At 41.7% G+C, this 20,092-nt stretch overlaps 1 protein-coding gene across 12 annotated transcripts in view; it reads right to left on the bottom strand.

Annotated features, from left to right (window-relative positions):
• KMT2C (lysine methyltransferase 2C) overlaps window positions 1-20,092 on the bottom strand; it is a 208,580-nt gene that overhangs the window by 181,329 nt on the left and 7,159 nt on the right. Inside the window, exon 1 of one of the 12 annotated variants that reach the window (XM_068404550.1) lies at window positions 7,775-8,170. The exons of 10 other annotated variants lie outside the window; for them this stretch is intronic. Coding sequence is in view for 1 of the 2 variants with exons in the window: in XM_068404549.1 (XP_068260650.1) it covers window positions 7,902-7,903 (2 nt within the window). In the remaining variant the exon portion in view is untranslated. Of the gene's footprint in view, window positions 1-7,774; window positions 8,171-20,092 lie in introns of those variants that run through there. One more of the 12 variants, XM_068404549.1, reaches the window with a different exon arrangement.

The following is a 20,092-nucleotide window of genomic DNA, read 5'->3' as shown; positions in this document are numbered from 1 at the left end:
AAAAGTCTCCTACTCTTCACCTACAAATATATACAATCATACAATCATTTTGGTTGGAAAGGACCTTTAAGATCATCAAGTCCAACCGCTAACCCAGCCCTGCCAAGTCCACCACTAAACCATGTCTCTAAGCACCACATCTACTCGTCTTTTAAATACCTCCAGGGATGGTGGCTCCACCACTTCCCCGGGCAGCCTGTTCCAATGCTTGATAACCCTTTCAGTGAAGAAATTTTTCCTAATATCCAACCTAATATCCAATTCCTAATATCCAGTATGTTACTTACCAGGAGAGCCAACTAAGTAGCTCTCCTTTATCTGCCTCCTGACCTGAAAACTCTGGCACAGGAGATGATGAAAAGTACAAGGACAGGACGTGGAGTCCTACCTGCAAAATTATTCAGCCCTACATGGCTCTGATAAAACTTAACACATAATATCAGTACTTAATGGTGCTGCTGTGTGTTTGATGAAACTATGTATCAGACAGCAGCCTGGGTCTCAGAGGCATGAAATATGTGTCTAGCTCAGGAAGAATACAATGGAATAAACCCAGTTCTCGCCGAGTGGCTCAGAAGCGCCCTTCATTTTTTTTCCTCTACACACAACAGGACTGTGATTCTTGTCGGTATTTGGAAGCAGTGGGAGTAAAACATGACTAATTGGCCAGTAAAGGAATAATACAGAAATCAAGAACAAGTTTATGCAATTTATAATTGTTATGATTTCAGCTTAGCACTGTTTCACAGAATCTAAGTTGACAGAAAACTAGTCTCACATTTTCTTGAAATTTGAAGAATGAAAAACTATTCTGCAATGTCTCGTTTATTTTTTCTAAAGCATTCCCGTTCCTCACAGTTTTTGATCACGCAGAGCAGCAATCAGTCAGCAGTATTCAAAACAGCAGATACAGAACGGACTGGACTATTGAATTCTTACTCATACTGATGAGCGTTTACTCTCATGAGTATTTTATTTCAATGGAAAACTTTCTATTGACTTCAGTTGTCTTTGAAACAGAATTGTGTACCTCAGAGAATACCCTATCATCCTGATTAATAATTAAATGAATCCATACAGTACTTATTCACTGACAGTTCTTCTATTTGGAGGTCCAGAGGCATCAATAATGAAAACTCCTCTGTAGTACTGATGAAGCTGTCAGCAGCAGACGTTGAAGATCAGGCAGCCATAAGAAAATAAATATATAAATATAATAAAGGATTTTTTACATATGAACTGTACATAGGTCTATCAGTGATCAGGAGAACTACCTCCCCCTAACATTCTTTTCTCCCAGCTATCACCAGAGGAAATGGTAGCAAACAACCTTCATCAACAGGGACGATGGCAGCAGATGTCACAACCGGCAAGAGCAATTTCTGTCTATACACCACAGTTCAGAAACTCTGACTTTCCGGTAACATACTAAAGAGAAGTCAACCGATTTCAAACCATCCCCAAGGGAGGCAATAGAACTGCCTAAAATAGTAGCTATTCACCGATTCAGCTCTAGGATTCCAAAACTTTCTATGCAGAAGTGACAAAACCATCTCAGTAACTGAACCACGGCCGTCAGGACAGATTCAATAGCTATGTGCATTTCTGAAAAATGAAAGAGAGAAAATAATTTACAAACTCCTCATAGCTAAACATTCCACATCATTCTAGGTGGATTTTGCTACCTGAAGACAAACACACACACACAAAAAGATGTATTTAATTATTTTACATTTTGTAGACTAGTACATAAACTGAACAAAACATACAGGCCAGACTCCTCTCCAAAGTCCAGTTTCAAGAATTTGTTCATCCAAGACTGTATCCTGATCCACACAAACCACCTCAGAAATCTTCCAGGCTTCTTCACCATCACTCTCTTCTCCCAAGTACTAGTCTGCAAATGAAAATAGTTGCTACTTCTGGAGCTGCGTAACACTGTCTTTATATTGTTCTTTAAACTGTTTTATTTTTCTTCAATTAAAAATCCTGTCTTCCTTTAACAAGGCGAAAACAGAAGACGACAAGGGACAAATGGAAAGGAAAAGATGGTTAAACGCACTTGAAAAGAAAGACTGCTCATAGGCAAGCTATTGCACCAGGATGGATTAAGGTGAAAGACAGACTGAAGTCTATGTTTCTCATCCTCAGTCTCCCATCTATGTTAAAGATTACGTTCCTGTAACTCTAGATTCCTCATTTCTGATCAGTGCAAACCCACGATTCTTCCAAAAGCACTCTACCTTGCTTTTGTACCCATTCCCATGCGCAATCAGCCTTCTACTAAAATATCATCAACCCAATGTGAAATTTCTCAAAGGAGCAAAGTCTGTCAAAGGTTAAAAAAGTACTTACTGTTCCATCCAGACCTCCATGCTCTGACAGTTCTGAACATACAATGCATGACTTCTGCCATGGCTATGACTAAACCTTTTGTACACAAGGCAAGGCAAGGCAAGGCAAGGCTGGCACGGCAGTGACAACACCTAGCACACCTTCTATTACTTGGCCCAGATCAAGTAACCTTTGAAAAGATTAGAAAATATTCTAGAGTCATTTCCTCATCACTCTCCTTGACCACCGTCGATATCTGCTTGCTTGTTAAACTCATTCGCAATGGTGCCACAAAACTGTACTGTCAAAATCGCCCAACTCAAGTGGAAGCGCGAGGTGACTAAAACAAAGCTCCAACCTTAGCCCTTCTCCTCATTGCTTGTGTAGTCCCATCCAACACATTCCTTCCTCCCACCCCATTCTCTTTGTTCTGCCGATTATACCATATCCTTTCACCCAGATCCTCGTGCTTGGAAAAAGCCTTCAAATTCCATCAAATTCAATATCCTCACAAGTAATTTGATTCAAAGAAGGTAGATTTCTGCAGAACTGCAAGCATAAATAACAATTCCACTTGAGGTTTTCTGAATTCTGGAACCAACGCAGCTCTCCTTCCTCCTGGTCTAATCCCATCTCAAGCAGATCCTCCATGGAATAATTACGCCATAACCGCCCACTTCAGAGTTTGTCACATTTTTCTCTACAGCATCTGATGTTAGACACTAACAGGGACAAGACTATAATATAGATTATAAGGTAGTTGGGGCAGAAGCCTAACTTTAAACCAAGCAGTAATAACCTGCTCGCACATTCAGTTCTTTCTGAATAGTCTTACAAAAGCAATCTACATTCTCTTTTTACAGCACCGGGGCATTTGGGGCACAGAAATTAAAAATAAAGATAATAAAGAAAAAAAAAAAGGGGGAAAAAAAAAGAGAAAAGGAGCTCTGGAGTAACAACAAGATGGAAGCGTTTGTGGTTAGGAGGAACACATTGAGTTCCACCCAAAACAAAGAATTCATCCCTGAAACTGAATTATAGCCAACAACTGCAAGTCCTGACTAAATCAACAAATAAATACACAAGCAGACTCTTCTTCTATGCCTTCACTGCCTATGAGTGTCTAATTAAGTATGTTACTCAAGTATTTACCTTTCAACGCTTGGTAACCAGGATGAAAACAAGGGTCAAAGTAGCCAACGTGAAATCTTTTCTTTTCTAGCTATATTACAAAAGAACCGTCAGCACAAACCACACTTACCGTGGAAGATTTCAACTGTGAATACTGACGAGAGGGAGACTTCACCGAAGAGACAGACAGAAATGCAATGCGCTATAACTAACTTTCAACCGATCTTATGGAGGAGTCAAACATCCTCCATATGTACAATATCATCTACACTTATAGAATCACAGAATGGTTTGGGTTGGAAGGGACCTTAAAGATCATCTAGTTCCAACCCCCCTGCCACAGGCAGGGACACCTTCCATTAGACCAGGTTGCTCAAAGCCCCATCCAACTTGGCCTTAAACACTGCCAGGGAGGGGGCAGCCACAGCTTCGCTGGGTAACCTGTGCCAGTGTCTCACCACCCTCACAGGAAAGAATTTCTTCCTAATATCTCATCTCAATCTCCCCTCTTTCAGTTTAAAACCGTTCCCCCTCGTCCTATCACTACATGCCCTTGTAAAAAGTCCCTCTCCAGCTTTCCTGTAGGCCCCTTCAGGCACTGGAAGGCTGCTAGAAGGTCTCCCTTCTAGCCTTCTCTTCTCCAGGCTGAACAGTCCCAGCTCTCTCAGCCTGTCTTCATAGGAGAGGTGCTCCAGCCCCCTGATCATCTTTGTGGCCTCCTCTGGACTCGCTCCAACAGCTCCATGTCCTTCTATGTTGGGGGCCCCAGAGCTGAACACAGCACTGCAGGTGGGGTCTCATAAGAGCAGAGTAGAGGGGGAGAATCCCCTCCCTCGACCTGCTGGCCACGCTGCTTTTGATGCAGCCCAGGGTACGGTTGGCCTTCTGGGCTGCAAGCGCACATTGCTGGCTCATTTTGAGCTTCTCGTCAACCATCACCCCCAGGTCCTTCTCCACAGGGCTGCTCTCAATCCATTCTCCGCCCAGCCTGTATTTGTGCTTGGGATTGCCCCGACCCACATGCAGGACCTTGCCCTTGGCCTTGTTGAACTTCATGTGGTTTGCACAGGCCCAGCTCTCAAGCCTGTCAAGGTCCCTCTGGATACCTGGCATTGGACCTCAACTTTGAGATGAAAATAAATCCTATCAAGGATTTATTATATACATATCACTATGTATATATAGTTACATATAACTATGATCCATTTTTTAAATCAGAGATATTTCCAAAGGAAAAAAGCTTTACTGTGATGTTTTGCCACTCGTTTTGATACGCATCTATATCTAAGATACTAAGAAAAAAATCTGTAAGGACCACTCAAGTCAAAGACGCATCTGTTTGCTGAATACATTCCACATCAGATTACCAAACACAAAGATTTGGGCACTCTTTAAGAGAAGGCGCTCACGTATTCCCAATACTCCGTGACTGTTTCTCTGTCATAGCACTTTCCCTACCGAATTTCTGTGACATTTCCTGGTTCACCTCAGCCGCCCCAGAGCGCACCACTGCGGCACAGCAAATGCCACGAATCGCAAGAAGACATCTGATATCTGTGATATCACACGCTGGGACACTGCCAGTGAACCACAACATGCCAAAAGGATTTCACAGAGGAAAGACAGAATTATAAAAGACTAGCTAAAGGCCCACTGTCAACTGGGTTTTAATACTTCTTTCTGAAAACACGCTATCTCCTAGTCTCCAGAAGCCTTAGTAATTACTAAAACTGGAAGGGCCCAAATGAAACAAAAAAGTATCTTTCAGCTCCTTTAGAGAGTGCTTTTGACAACACTCCAGAGCCACTTTCCCTTCTTCTTGGGCTGCATGTTTTATACTGAATGGTATACAAAGTATATACTATTCTGTACTAAGAGTTCTCTATCCATGCTTTGAGAACAGAAAACAAGAGCTGCAAAGCCATAAGATTTGAGAGCAGTGATGATAAAAGAATACTTCCACCATTATTTTTAAATAGCTGCCTAAATTTCAGGCTGGAAATACCCTGTAAAGCACATGCCAAATGGTCCTTTTAGCCTGAAACAAAAGCAGAAATCAATACATGGCTCCTTTTCATTTCTGCTCAGTCGTTTACCTTTAAGAGATCATTTTCAGGCAAGTCCAATGAACAGTCACATTAAGAAAGCATACACAATGCAACGGCTTTCTACTGGCATATTATGTAAATAACAATAATGCCACTCCTTGCCTTCCCCCCTCAAAAAACTCTCAAAGAACATTTTGCCAAAACTCTGCAGGAGTTTCTGTTTAGGAAAGAATAATACAGAAGAAAAGAAATAAAAAGTAAAAAAAAAAAGAGAAGAAAAAAAGGATGTAAGTCAACTGACTGTGCAGTCTGACAAAATAATTATACCAAAATTCAGTAACAATTCCTACAAAAAAAAAAATAATTAAGAGTATTTTGCCCCCAAAGCATCTAGGTTTAATGCCAACAGAATACTACATATTACTGTGCACGGAACAGATACAACATAAGAAGAGCAGAGTCATAAAACAGTTTACAAAGACGACCTGCAAGTGAGGCAAGCAATTAAAAACTACAGATACTCAGACTCCAAGTATATTATAAAAAAAAAAAGGACATTTACAATAAAGTAGTAAAGGAAGCATACTGCAAATACTTTGAAAATAAATGTACAGTAGTCATTAGTGAAATTAATGAATGGCTAGTATAGAAGCAGCTGATTACATTAGCACTGAGAAAAGTGTATCTTGCCTTCTGCCTCTGTCTTACAAGTAGGTGGTTAAAATTTGCACTAAACAGTCTGGGAGCTGCAGCTTTTTTTTTTCTGTAGCAATGTATTATGTTGTGCAGGAACATCAAACACAACATACTAACATCACCAAGATGTACAAAAGCACAGAGACCCTACACGTAAGCTCCAGCTCAGTAACTGTGTTTACTTCAACACACAGTATTTTATGCAGTCACTGAGAAGCTTTAAATGTCTGCCTATTTGTTTCAGTTTTGCAATAGGAGCATTAACCCACTACTGCTTTATTTCTTCAAATGCAGAAACCCCAAATTATTTTCATACTGATCTTCAGTTCCTTCAAGAGCTCTAACTATGCCAAATAACACTATTCTAAAAAACAGTGAAGTTAAATAATAAACCTAAACTAACTCAGGAACATTCTTCAATTATGTAATGTATCTGGTTACAGTATTAACTAATGATTCACTGGTGAATATCTAATATTTACTATCCATAATTAGGTACATGACTGAAACAGTTTTTTAGAAAAATGCAAAACACCATACAGATTAACTGGCTCATATTTTTAAAGCATACGGTGTTTTATTTTGTTTTTTAAAATCAACCTGCTACAAAGTAATCCCACTGAAAAAAGGGATAGCCAGCCTCTCGTTTTATCCAGATCAAAAAAACAAAACCAAAACAGACCTCTCTTCTCCTTCACAGTTCCTATCAAGTTTGCTAAAGCCAGCCAGTTACATAACACTTACTTCGACTTATGACCCATTTGCTCACTGCTCATACAAAAATCATCATATATGATGGTCTGAGCATCCATTACGCGCTAGGAACACGGTGTATTTTAAAAAGTGCTTTTTTCCTTTAATTTAGAACTATAGATAAAGGCAGTTGAGAGGATGATCTAAAAATTAACACTATACAGGTATGCTTTGAAATGATGCAAAATTAAAATGGCACTCTTTTCTACAAGTGTGTACAGAGCACTTCAAAATATTTAAGAAAAATTAATCCTATCTCATTTTCCATCATTCCAGAATTCACACCAGGAAATGAAAGTGCTAAAAAAAAAAAAAAAAAAAGAAAAAAAAAAAAGAGTTGTGCTATAGCTAACCATATAAAGTCATAATTTTAGAGACCGTGTGTGTGTCCGTGCAGGCACACGTGTGTGTAGGTGCACACACCGGGGCAGAGATGCCCGGGCTGGTCGCAGAACCCCGGCAGACCCGGGCCGGGCTTTTGTGTTTGTTGTTTTCTCCACCCTCCCGGTTTGTTGTTTGTTGTTTTGTTTTTTTTTTTTTTTAAATGGTCGAGGATTATCTACCGAGCGTGTAACTTGAACCCACACACCCCCGGCCGTCCGCGGGGAGGGCTTTTTTGCCCGAACGGTGCCGAATTCCCTCTCCCGAGTGTCAGCGGCGCCCGAGTGCCCCCGCCAAGTTTCTCGCCCCGGTCCCGGCGGCAGGTCCCCCCCTCCCCGGGGCATCGCCCCGCCGCTCGCCGCACGCAGCTCCGCGCCCGCTGTCACAGTTTGCCCTGCAATACAAAGAAGTTAAACGACAGCCGTACTCACCCCCGGCGAACTGCTTTTGCGCGACATAGCCCAGCCCCGCGGAACCTCTCACAAATCCCCTCTGGAAAATGGAGGGGCTGGCATCGGTGCCCGCCCGTACGATCCGGAGGAAAGAGAAGTTATTTACATGTGACGGCCCCGAGCCCAGCGCCGTGCGGAGACACCGACTGCTCAGCACTCGCCGCGATCAGCCATGTTCCTCTCGCGGAGCCGCCGCTCGGCAGGAGCGCTTCCCAGCCCACTGCCCCGGGGCCTCGGCGCGGCCGGGCGGGCGCGGCGCGGGCGGCTCTACAGGGCCCCCATGGCGGCACCGCCGCGGGGAGCGATCCGCCACAGCGCCGATCGCCTCGGAACTTCGGGCTCCGGGATCCTCCCCGAACCAAGGCTGGAGCCGGCGGCGGAGGAGGGCGGAGGGGGAGGGGAGCGGCGGGGAAGGGGAGGGGAGGGGGAAGGGGGGGGAAAAAAAAAAAAAAAAAAAAAAAAAGAGGAAAAAAAAAAAAAAAGCCGAGCGAGAGAAAGTAGATCCGACGCAGCCGGGCGCCGCCAATGTGCGGACCGGAGTGCTGCGGCAGGAGCCGGGGCCGCCGCGCCAGCGAGGCAGAGCGGCGGCGGGCGGCGGCGCAGCGCCCCCGCCGGAGGCTCCCACCGCCCGCGCCCCCGCCCCGCGCCCCCGGCGCCGCGGGGACGCTGCGGCGCTGGCGCCGAGGGGGGCCGGGGGCCGCCGCGGGCGGGCGCGGAGCGGAGCGGTCCGAGGGCCCGCACGTCCCGGCAAGCTGCGGCGGGCGAGCCCGGGAGCCGGCCCCGGCAGCGCCCGCTCTGTGGTCCCGCAAGCCCCTGTCCTAGAAACACCCTCCCAGCACGGCGGGCGGCAGCTCTCCCCGGTCCCCGCCGCTCCCCCGCCCCCAGCGCCCGCACTTTCCCATTTAACAAAGCGGCGCAGCTGAAAAGTTACAAAACGTTTCCATAGATGCCGGCCGCTTCCCCGGCGGAGCCCTCCCGGGCTGCTGGGGGCTACTCCGGGAAACAGAGTTCGGCCTGAAAGATGAAGGTGTGACCTCGGGGACTGGCTTTTGGGTTTTTCCCCCTTCGTTTTTAACATTTTTCAGGCTGCTCGACACTTCTCCAAAACCAATCTGGAACGGACGAGCTAAGAAAGCGAACTTGACAAATGACCATCTACAAACGGCTCTTTCCTAATCCTTCCAGTGGCCCCTGCCAGTTTTCTTTTTCTTCCTCAGGGAGAAAAACAAAGCAAGAAAACATTACACAACTATCATGTCACTTGTATTGATAGATCCTTGCAAATCAATCGTTCTGCCAATTTAAGTAGTAACGCAACTACCTTTGTTCAACTTCCCTTCATGCAAAACCCCCGAAACAGCTGTTGTGTAATGCTTTGCTTTGGTCCATCTTTCATAAGTTTTCTTAAAATTTGTTTAAATATCAGACATCTGCAAGACACAGGTTGACCTGTTGACAACAATACTCTGACTTCTCTGCCAAACAAAGATAAGACTGTGCATTATGGCTATTTTCTCATCTGATTTTTTTTTTTATCAAATTCTCTTCTGTTACAGCCAGCTGCAACTGGACGTATTTAACCCAGGGCACCTTCTGCTGTGGACAAGCAAGTTCAGTAATTGCCTTATCGGTACTGGTTAGAGAAAATTCTCAATAAATGTGCTCAGGAACTCAAAAAGACTATTTGACCTCGTAAGAGTGAGCAACACAAACCCGAAAGCCCACACTGATTCACGCAGCGTGATCTGCCCAGGTAGAGGGAGCAGACCAACGCTGCCTACCATTACATTTTCAACTGAAACACGCTCTAGGTGCCTGGCCTACAGGAAAGTTTTTATCAAACCAATTCTCCAGAGATTAAGATAAAATTTTAAAAAGAAAGCACTCACATGAAAAAATCTCCGCGTGTTTACTCTGAAACAAGTAACTATTGTATCGGAGCCCTTGTGCCATGTTAGTACAGGTACGGACGCATAAATATATTGAGCTACAAGGAGCTATCAAGCTACCGCTTATCAGCACATCTCTGGTAACCACACGTATTAGCACACTTCATCTGCTGCAATGAGAAGGTTAAATATGTCAGTCTAAACCTTAGCGAAGATGGTAAATGTCGATGTTTTATTTTGCAGTAAGATTTGGTTATTTTGGTCCAACCAGCACGTGGTGAATTGCTAAACCACTCCTGAGACATCAATCGATTCGCCTATTCCCTTTAGCACTCATAGCCCTTTAGGTTTAACCAGGACAAACCTCTCTTGGACACACATCTCCGTATAGTTTAAACATTTTTCTAACCACTCATTCCAAGATTAACTAAAATAAGCTCCTCTTAAACCAAAGAAGACACACAACAGTGGACAGAAGCTGTGTATTTTCCACATTGTATTGAATAAAAGGAGTTTCTGTGTCTATATTCAGCAGGTTAAGCAAGGCTAGAGCAGCAAGTTTATTATATGTCGGCTATCCCATAACTGCCCATTTATATGAGCTTCTGCTACACCACCAGTGCGGTCCCTTCTGAGGTGATACTCCCTGCAGCATAACTGACGCACCGTAAATTCACAGAGTTGTTTGTGCTGCTGTACCTTAAACCTGCAGATATTTTCAAACATGTTACACTCTGTAAAAAAATGCATGTTTTAACACACCAGGTAATGGGTCACCTGACAAGTTTAAGTATGTTAGCACAAACAAGACAAGTTGCAATTTAATAATAGCTGGTTAAAATAATGATAATAAATTACTCTCAGTACTTTTCCCTGCTGCTCATGTGAACCCAGGTGCAAGCTAACAGCTATGGAGTCATATTAGTTGGCCTGGTTCTTCCACAGAGTTTCGAACGTGGAGCTGCATTGTCTCTCACACACAAGATGCGCGATTTAGTTCTTTTACTGTAGAAGCACATTAACTGCCATAAAAATCTTAGTGAGGACAAAACTGTAATTGTGGCACAGCACAGCCAGACATGGTCCAACACCAGTCATATTGAGTAATTACTACTTTGCTGCACAAACTGCCCATAAATTGCCTTCAGTAGCATTATACAATGAGCTAAAGGAACAAATTGGGGTAGGGTTTCACATTCGGCAGCAATTCTAATGGAAGCTGATCCCACCCCATGCCTCTTCTTCCCAGCCTCTGAACCGTGCCCGTTCAGCTCTACGGATCATGTTGTGAACCAGACGAGGGGACCAATCCGGCTACCGGGTAACCCAGCAAGACGCAGCCGGGCCGGACACTGAAAAAAGGCAAAGCAATTTTGTCTGCATCGATTCCCTGCCCAGATTCACACGTCTCCACAAACGTGTGTCACCACGATGGCAAGGCAGAAACTGTTTAAGCCATCACTTCTGCCAAGAAAATGTACATGGGAAAAGTGGGAACAGTCATCTCTCCTAAGACAGGCTTTTTTTTTTTTTTGGTAAGCAACAGAAGCGATGGATTTAATGATTAAGATAAAAACTTATGTCTATACATATGGTGGACTGTTTTCTTCCAAACTCAAACTGATTAACTGAAGGATACAACTCTCTTGAGTTCATCAAGACACATTTAGCAAGCATGCCTCCCCTGTTTATGATAGGCCGAAGTTACAATGTCTAACTTCTGGAGAATGTTACTTCACAGCAAGCAAGAGAAATTCAGACATAGATACATCACCACTTCCAATATATTCCAATCTGCATTTCAGGTACAATACACACACTAATAAGATACATGGGCTTCCCAACAGAAGTATTACTTGGCTACAACAGGTAGGTCATACATTTGATTTGACTACACTGACTTTAAAACGTCCAAAAATTAATATATTAAGAAGCACAAAAATGTGTTTGTCTTCTTTAAACATTTGTTTCTCCTTAACTTCTGCTGACCTGCTACTTCCAAGATGTTCAATGGGTTTCTAATAGTATTATAATAGAACCATAACAACCTGAGATCAAGCTGTAAGTATCCAGCTACAAAAGGACAACAAGCAGAAAAGGAAACTCAAATATTTTTCCTTAGCCTGGCAATTCTACTGAAATGTAAAGGCAATTTACCTTCTAGCGCCCTTTTAGGCTTCCATGCTAACTATCAACTTGAACCACTCTCTTCTGTGAATACAGTTTCTGAGTAAATTCCACTTTTCATGCCAAAGCATACATTAAACAGAAGTAGTCTGATTTCCTTTTTTATTGCATTTGAAGGGTTTTGCAAGTTCTTAGTTTCTAACCTGTACTAAGACAAGTCTCTGGAGATAGACTCCATTTCTAAAAGTAAAACAAAACAACACAAAAAAGGTTCCAAACCCATATTTTTTCCTCTTCCCTGCGCGCTCTCTTCTTGTGAGCATGAACCAGATCATACCCAGAACCCAAGATAGGTCAGCAGCACGTCATACAGCCAAGAAACATATTTTGTGCACTAACTACACACCCACGTTAACATACTATCACAAATGTGATTTAAAGCCATTACATCTAAGATGTCGTATCTAGCAAGCATGCTATTAGAAAAGAAATTTGAACAGTAACATAAGTTAGGTCATTGAAATAACTTTCTACATTGAAAGCATCAAATTCTGTCTATTCTTATGGCTTTGACAGACAAGTTTGGGCAAATATCACTGAAAAGGCTCAAGGTATCTTTCTTCCCTCATGTCCTTCCATGCTTCAGCCAAAGGTTACCGTCCCTGTGGCAGAGACGGCAGAACAGGACATTTCAATGCAAAGCCTACCCCTACACTTAATTCACTGCTGAATGTGAATTTGAGGTAGAAACGCCAAACAACAATCTGGAGTGTACCCTGCTGCCTCTATGGCTGGTATCTTCCCACAGAGAATCAGCACAGATGCCTCAAGGTAGCTTGAGCTCACAAAGTGTCACCAGATCTTGTCCAGTAACACAATGCAAACAGTGATATCAATGGAGAAGCATAGGCTGTATCAGGTTAAAAAGCATTTCTGAAAAAAATATTTGAAATAAAAAATATAGGTCTTCAAATCTCGCATTACCTCTAGAAATCTCAGATTTCCTCACTCACTTCTTCACTTTCCCAACAGCACTATTTTAGCACATGGCATGCAGTGTTTTCTTACAGAAACACTGCACAAGAGAGAAGAGCACATGACTTGTGTCCATTTTACACTACTACTAATTGCTAGTATGGGTAAACTCTGTTGCGTAACTGAAATGACAACGCAGTACTACTTACCAGAAATAAAGAGGTGAGCAAATAAACTCAGAAAGGACTAAAAACCAGCATAGAGGAACAGACCACAGGTTGAAAAGAGGATGGAAAAAGAGGTAGAAAACAGGCAATACCTAAACGCTCATGGGCCATCAGAAAATGAGTCATTGCTAATGACATGCGTTGTTAGCTGCTAGCACAGGCAGGACAAAACTGTTTTCAACAGTGCATGACGGAAATCCAATGAGAATACAAATTCTGACATATTTGCTTTAAAGTAATCAAAACAGCCCTGCCCTTTTCTAGCACATAAACTTTTAAACATACTCTTTAAGAAGAAAATCTGGAACACCAGGTAACACCATTTCTGAAAAAAAATCAACCCCTAGTAAGGAAGTAATAATTTATTTAGTATATGTGGAATCACACAGATTAATAGATAAAGCAAGTATAGGGTGACAGAGGGAATAAGGAACATACACAGTGAAACAGAGAGATTTAGTAAACTATTTTCTTTCAAGAAATAATACAGGAAAACACCTTCTACAAAATAAAGGTTATTACACATAATTCACTGTGTAAAAGCAAGGGGTACAATATAAATAATTGACATGACCATCAGAAGGGATGCTCAAAGAACAGGATCATAGAATAACTCAGGTTGGAAAAGACCTTGAAGATCAGCTAGCCCAACCTCCTGCACAAAGCAGGTCAAACAGAGGCAGTTCCCCAAATGGTTTGCAAATATTTTTGAAGTTCACTTCATTGTTTACGTAGCTGTGTAATTACACACTGTGCTGAAATCCGATGGTGAGATCCTATTTGAAATAACTTATGCCCCGAACAAACCAAGTACAGAAAACAGAGATCAGGGCAAAAAGGTGATATTCAGATGGCACAAATCACACCTAAACCCCTTCGTCTAGTGTTTCCCATTAGATGGCTCTAAGGAACTCCCTGCTCAGACCTTACTCCTGAATTTCATTGCAGAGGTACCTGGTTCTCTCTTCTGACTAAGCATAACGACTTCAGCAGAATTTGAGTACACTTCCCCCTATTCATTAGTAAGCTCCTTTAGAGTAGTAAAATAAATATCATTATTCTTTTAAAGCTTTCAAAGAAAACAATTCAGCTAGAAACTAGACCATCACAATACTGCTGAAAAAGAAACTGAGGTGGCATGACTACGGGAGCTAGAATTCAGTCTCTGCCCTGTCCCCAAGGCCCATTACTAATAGCTGTTATGGAATATGCTCCCACACCACATGACATGGTCACATCCATGCAGCTGTCTATTCCCCAGGTTCATACTGAGGGCTACATACTAGGGGACAAAAAAAAAAAAAGAAAAAAAAAACACACAGAAAACTCAACAACTTCATAGAATCATAGAATGGTTTGGGTTGGAAAGAACCTTAAAGATCATCCAGTTCCAACCCCCCTGCCACAGGCAGGGACACCTTTCCACTAGACCAGGTTGCTCCAAGACCCATCCAACCTGGCCTTGAACACTGCCAGGGAGGGGGCACCCACAGCTTCTTTGGACAACCTGTTCCAGTGTCTCACCACCCTCACAGGAAAGAATTTCTTCCTAATATCTAATCTAAATCTCCCCTCTTTCAGTTTAAAACCGTTCCCCCTCATGAACTTAATCTAACAACCTTTATAGCCTTTAGGAAAAAGCCAGTTAACAAATGTCTATCACAATACTTCCCCAAATTCTAGACAAACAAGGAAAACAGTGCACCTTAGAAAACACAGGACAACCGAGAGCCCAAACTTCAACTCAACAAGTTTAGACATGTCCAAGACAGTTCTGACTTCACTTTTTCGCAGCGTGAGCATGTTAACTAAGTGTAGAGAAGAAACTCTCATTGGTCTAAAAAAGCCTTTACCATGGTCAAACTAACAATTTTAAAGCAGTTTCTTTTTGCCTATCAAGACAGTCTAAAGCAAGTAAAATGAAAAAAGTAAACTGAAAATATTATTAAAACAATATATATTTACATTAAGTTATCAGTAATCTAAACCCCCCACTGACTCTGTCTAGTTAATGAGCCTTGAGATCAAGATTTTCTGCTTGTCCATAAAAGTAGGTACACAATCAACAGTACCTTCTCTGCTGTGTTACCAGTGTATCCTTATCTGAGAAGACCACATGTAGAGCACACAAAATATGAGTCCATTTACCAAGTTTTTGTACTTATTCTTTAGCAACAAACACATTCAAAACAGAAATGATTTTATCTCCAAGCTGTACAGAGCACACGATAGGACAAAGAATACTCTCCCATTGCATTACAAGAAGTGGCAACAGAATAGCCAGCCATGAGCCCACCCTTACTGCTACATGAAAGACCTTAGGGAAATAATTTCTTTAAATAATCATGCTTGCAGATCATTTATTTCCTGAGCTACCCTGGCATTTCTGGGCCCATTTCTCTCCTAAAGGGTTTCTAGAAGACACAGGAAGAAAAATAAATTAGAATTCCTGCTGAATCTGTTTTGCACTTTCCTTTGTATAAATCTCTACCAGGATGCCTGATGCAAGGTTAATTATGCAAAACAAGAACCAGGAAAAATTGTGTGTCAGAAGACTGGAGTAGCACTGAAAGCCAGTGTTTCCCAGAGCCTTATGGCTTGTACATCTCATCTCCTGTGCTCCCTCTAGAGCAATTCTGCTGCGAGCTGTTCTTCCTAAACTTACATCCCTATGGATTAGAGAACATTAACTGTGGCACAGTGTTTGCCCAGGAGGCTGAAACTAAAACTGACGAGAATTCTATCAGTTTCTTTGAATTCCTCCTATAAAAAAAAAAAGAAAAAAAAAAACAAAACCACAAACCACTGGTTATAATCATACTGGTAAATTAAACATAGTTGGCGATGTTGGCCTTGAGACCAACTAGCACAGGACACCCTACATCCACGCTATCTAATTCGCAAACTCCCAAACAAAGCATCCACATGTAAACTATGTTGGGAACGGTGTGTGTCCCACACAAACCCTTGGGCCAGCCCTGAGAACTGTTTGGCTGACAGGCCCAGATCAAACTTGTACGAGCAACCGCCGCAATAATCTGACAGCAGGGACGACGGCATCCAGACTCCAAACGTTCCCTGTTGGGTTTTTTACAAGCACAGACACAGCCACTGTGAAGAAGTTAAGCGCATCAGGTGCCAGAACACTACTGCTAGCCACAGCCATGCCACTAATCAATACAAAACACATGCACAGGCATGAATTAGCCCAATGTATAAACGGTAAAATTTTGAATTTTATTTCAAAATTCCCTTTTCCAAGGTTTCGTCACAATGAAAAGCATCTGGCCCATTTCTAAGTGAAGTTCTAGTCTTGTGCAGTTCAGTGGGCTGTAGTAAGAAAAAAAAATACTATACTCCCTTGCTTTTATTACAAGCAGCGGGGGGAAATACAGAGGAGAAGGAGAAAAGTTGGAGTAGAAACAAAAACATAAGCAACAGAGAATGGGAACTAGGGAATAAGGAACTGGAAAGGCTGGGAGAGAAAAACTTCCACTGACCAAATGAGAGGAAGATGGTAAGCCTTTTGAAGCAACTAACAGAGCTTTCAGAGCACGTATCTGGAGGGTAAGAGGAGGCCTTCATCATCCAGACATCTAATGGAAAACCAAAGTAACAAAACAAACAGCCCAACATGTTTGTGAAAATGTTGAGGACAACTGTTTCACAAAGTTGAGGATGCCAGAAGAGCAGTTACTTCACACTTCACTCTATTAGGGCAGGCTCCATTTTAAACATCTCAATGTGTACAGTGATTTGGCTGGAAGTGGTAACGAGAAGCACTCGCTGTGCCAAGGAAGGGGAAAAAATGAGAGCAGTAGAAAAAGGAGAACGAATTTTTATCTTCAATTAACTGAAATAAGAAAAGCAAATTTCAACAAACTCTTTGAACTTGTTGCTAGAATCTCTCGAGAACGTGATTTAAAGGAGGACTGACAGTTATTGTAGTGGAATATGCACAATGGCAAAGTATTCCAATGCAGGGGAGAGATAGGAAATGTAGTATGAACAATACAGGCTGCATCAAAAGCAGACAGTAATAAGGGTCTGAAACTAGAAAGAATCATATTAGGAATGGAAACAAGGGCATTTTAATGAATATCAAGGAACAGCATTAACCGTCAGGGATAAAAATCAGAAGAGATAAAAGCACAGCATGCATTATAACCACTGTGCAATATAAAAGGCAAACAAAGTTTCAGAGATATTTTAGAAGTAAGAATAAAAACACAGAAGTCAGTACATAATAATGTTAAAGAAGAACAAATGGATAACAAAACAGAATCAAATGCCGTTCTCTATATTTCAGCCTTCCTAAAATGGATTTATTGTAGCTAATACTAACAACTGATTTTTTAATTAGGCTAAATAGTCAGGGAAATTCAAGTCAGCAGGACTGGAAGAAATTCACACTATACTTCAGAAACAAACAGAAGTCATCTCTAAGCTGCGAGCGATCACGTTCCATAATACAGTCCTGGTGAAACTGCCCCAAGACACGTCAGCAACGATGAACTAGAGCACTCAAAGGGTATTTATGTGCAAATTATTTTCAGTCAAGGTGGGAGAACATGGCAAGAAAGTTCCTTCCTCCAGGACCTGCATGAGGAAATTCACACACACAGAAGAGTTGCATAGACACAAGGCTGAGGCAGGGGTTACAAACATTTCAGAGGACAAGAGCTTAATAAAAATCAGTCCAGTAAATTGAAAAGTGGTTCATTCCAACCAAGTGTAACTTAATAAAGACTAGCAAACTTCTCAAGGGTAAATCACGTAAGTCAATGTTATGTTGCTATAAAGATTAAGCTTGTTCAGTGCAGAACAAAGGAGACAATGTCCTAATAAATGAAAGTTTATTATAAAAATTGTTCTCCATATCAGCTGTGGAGTCTTAACTGTGAGTAGTACAAGACAAAACTGGCTTAATCAGCAGTAAAGAATATTTATTTTATACTTTAGAAAATAAGTTACTCAAGCCAATTGCCTAGAGATGCAGTGGAACTGCATTCACCAAGTACTTTAACAACAAGTTGGAGAAACATTTGTCCGAAATGGTACAGATACACAACACAGAAGCATGAGCAAGACCTGAAGTCTTTTTTGGCCACACAGTTCCATTCATCTGTGGCGATACAGCAAAACTAAATATTCATTTTATTTAAAAGAATTTCATTGTGCTTCTGAACTCCGCACTCCAGAAAAAAAACTAAATAATTCACATTCTGTCTTTATGAAATGGCTTACTAATAAAATCTCCCAAATTTTAATATAGCAGAGTTCCCCTCTTTCTTAATAACAATATGAAGCCATGCTATCATGTTTGTTGAGAATTCACCGCCAAAGACAGGAGGGTAGACACCATTATCGGAATAGCCCGGGTTCCATGAACACTGGGATGTTCCCCAAGTCACTCTGGATTAGCTAAGGCTTCCAGACAGTACTCTCAGTCACATAAGATGCTGGTTTAGCAGCAGAGACTGCACATTTGGACCACATCTTTGTGACCAAAAATTCCTTTTATCTTACTGTGCCATACAAGTGATTCAACTGCACATGCTCCAATGAATACAAAAATATAATAGGCAAAATAAAAAATGGGTAAATGTTCCCAAAGCTGATTTTTTTTCTGATTGATAGACTAATTAAAACTATTTTTGGCAAGAATTTATTGACAGTAATGACACAGCAGAAGAGGAAAAAAGCCCTCAGTTTGGGGGAGAATATCCCAGTTTGACAGGGTTTCTAGCAGTTTCTTCAAGAATAACAATTAGAATGTTGATAAATAGAGCGGTGAAAATTAGTAATTATATATTTATAGTGGAATGGCTGGCAATAAATAGGATTGGTGCATGTGTCATTTAACAAAAATGTGAAAGGGAAGAGTATTTTGAAAGAAGCAAGATCTAGTGTTATTTTATTATAATGCCAATACATTGATATACTTGTAGGAAGGAGCTTTCAGAATACCAGAAACTATAGTTCACATAAAACATTTTACTTATACTATTATTTTAGGGTACTTTGAATATTCAATTTAAGAATTATTCTAAGGATCAAAGTGAGAACCAAAGTTCCTTACTTAATCAATGCCAACATCTGTGGCAAGAATGAGTTAGATGAGAACAACCTGTCCATCTATATGCTGTGAAGAACCCCCTCAACAGCATTTTTTTTAAAAAAACAACCAACCAGCATATCCATAAGATGACTCTAGGCTGTAAAACCCTCTCAATCTCCTGTAAGAACTCCTATACTGAAGAACTCGAAGGAGTCAGCCCAAAAACCCAACACTCTCAAACCGCAGACAACCAAGGCTAGAGCTTCGCAGATCCTACTTGAAGCTGGCAGTGCTACCAAAAGACGTAGCTCTGCCTCGCCGCAGCCTGGCCGCTTGCTCTGGCCTCCTCCCTCGTGCTATCACAAACACGTTTCTCTGCCAGGTTAGTTTTAACGCAGATCAATTTCCCAATGCAGTTCCCCACATGGCTACACAAATGCCTGGGTCAGCACAAGGGAGAGAACAAACAGCTGGTAGCGGAGGGAGGGCAGCGCTGCTGCCTTCTTGTCGCTGCCAGAACCAGCTTAAGATTTATGGTGTTTGGGGAAAATAACCACCTGATGCACCCCATCTACTCACTGCCTGTGTTTCTCTAAGTAATAAATACTCTGGATTTTAAGGGCTTTTTCCTACTTCATCTTATTTTCTTTCGAAAATAATGCTACTAGAAGAACCTATTGACTGTAGTTGTTGAAGCAAGTGCCCAAATTTATGTTGACTAACCCATCTGATAAACTCACGAGTGGCATGAATGGGAATGGTTAGTGCCATCCTTCTATTAAAAAACAGTAAAAAGGAAAACAAAAAATGCAGAATTCAATGCAAGTTACTAGCAAACAGTATTTGCTACAGTCAAATCTTGCTTATCTGTATTTATCCAAACTATATGAATCATGCAGATTGTATGAACTGATAATTAAATATAGGAAACATAGAAAGGAGAAAAGCTTTCAATATTCTTTGAAATTGTTAGTCGCTTAATTGTTTACCATTTCATAACATTTTAGTGTATCTATGA

Source organism: Nyctibius grandis, chromosome 7 (assembly GCF_013368605.1).
Source record: "Nyctibius grandis isolate bNycGra1 chromosome 7, bNycGra1.pri, whole genome shotgun sequence".
NCBI classification, from domain to species: domain Eukaryota; kingdom Metazoa; phylum Chordata; class Aves; order Nyctibiiformes; family Nyctibiidae; genus Nyctibius; species Nyctibius grandis.
The sequence above is the reverse complement of the archived record's forward strand: the minus strand, read 5'-3'. Positions and strand labels throughout refer to the sequence as shown.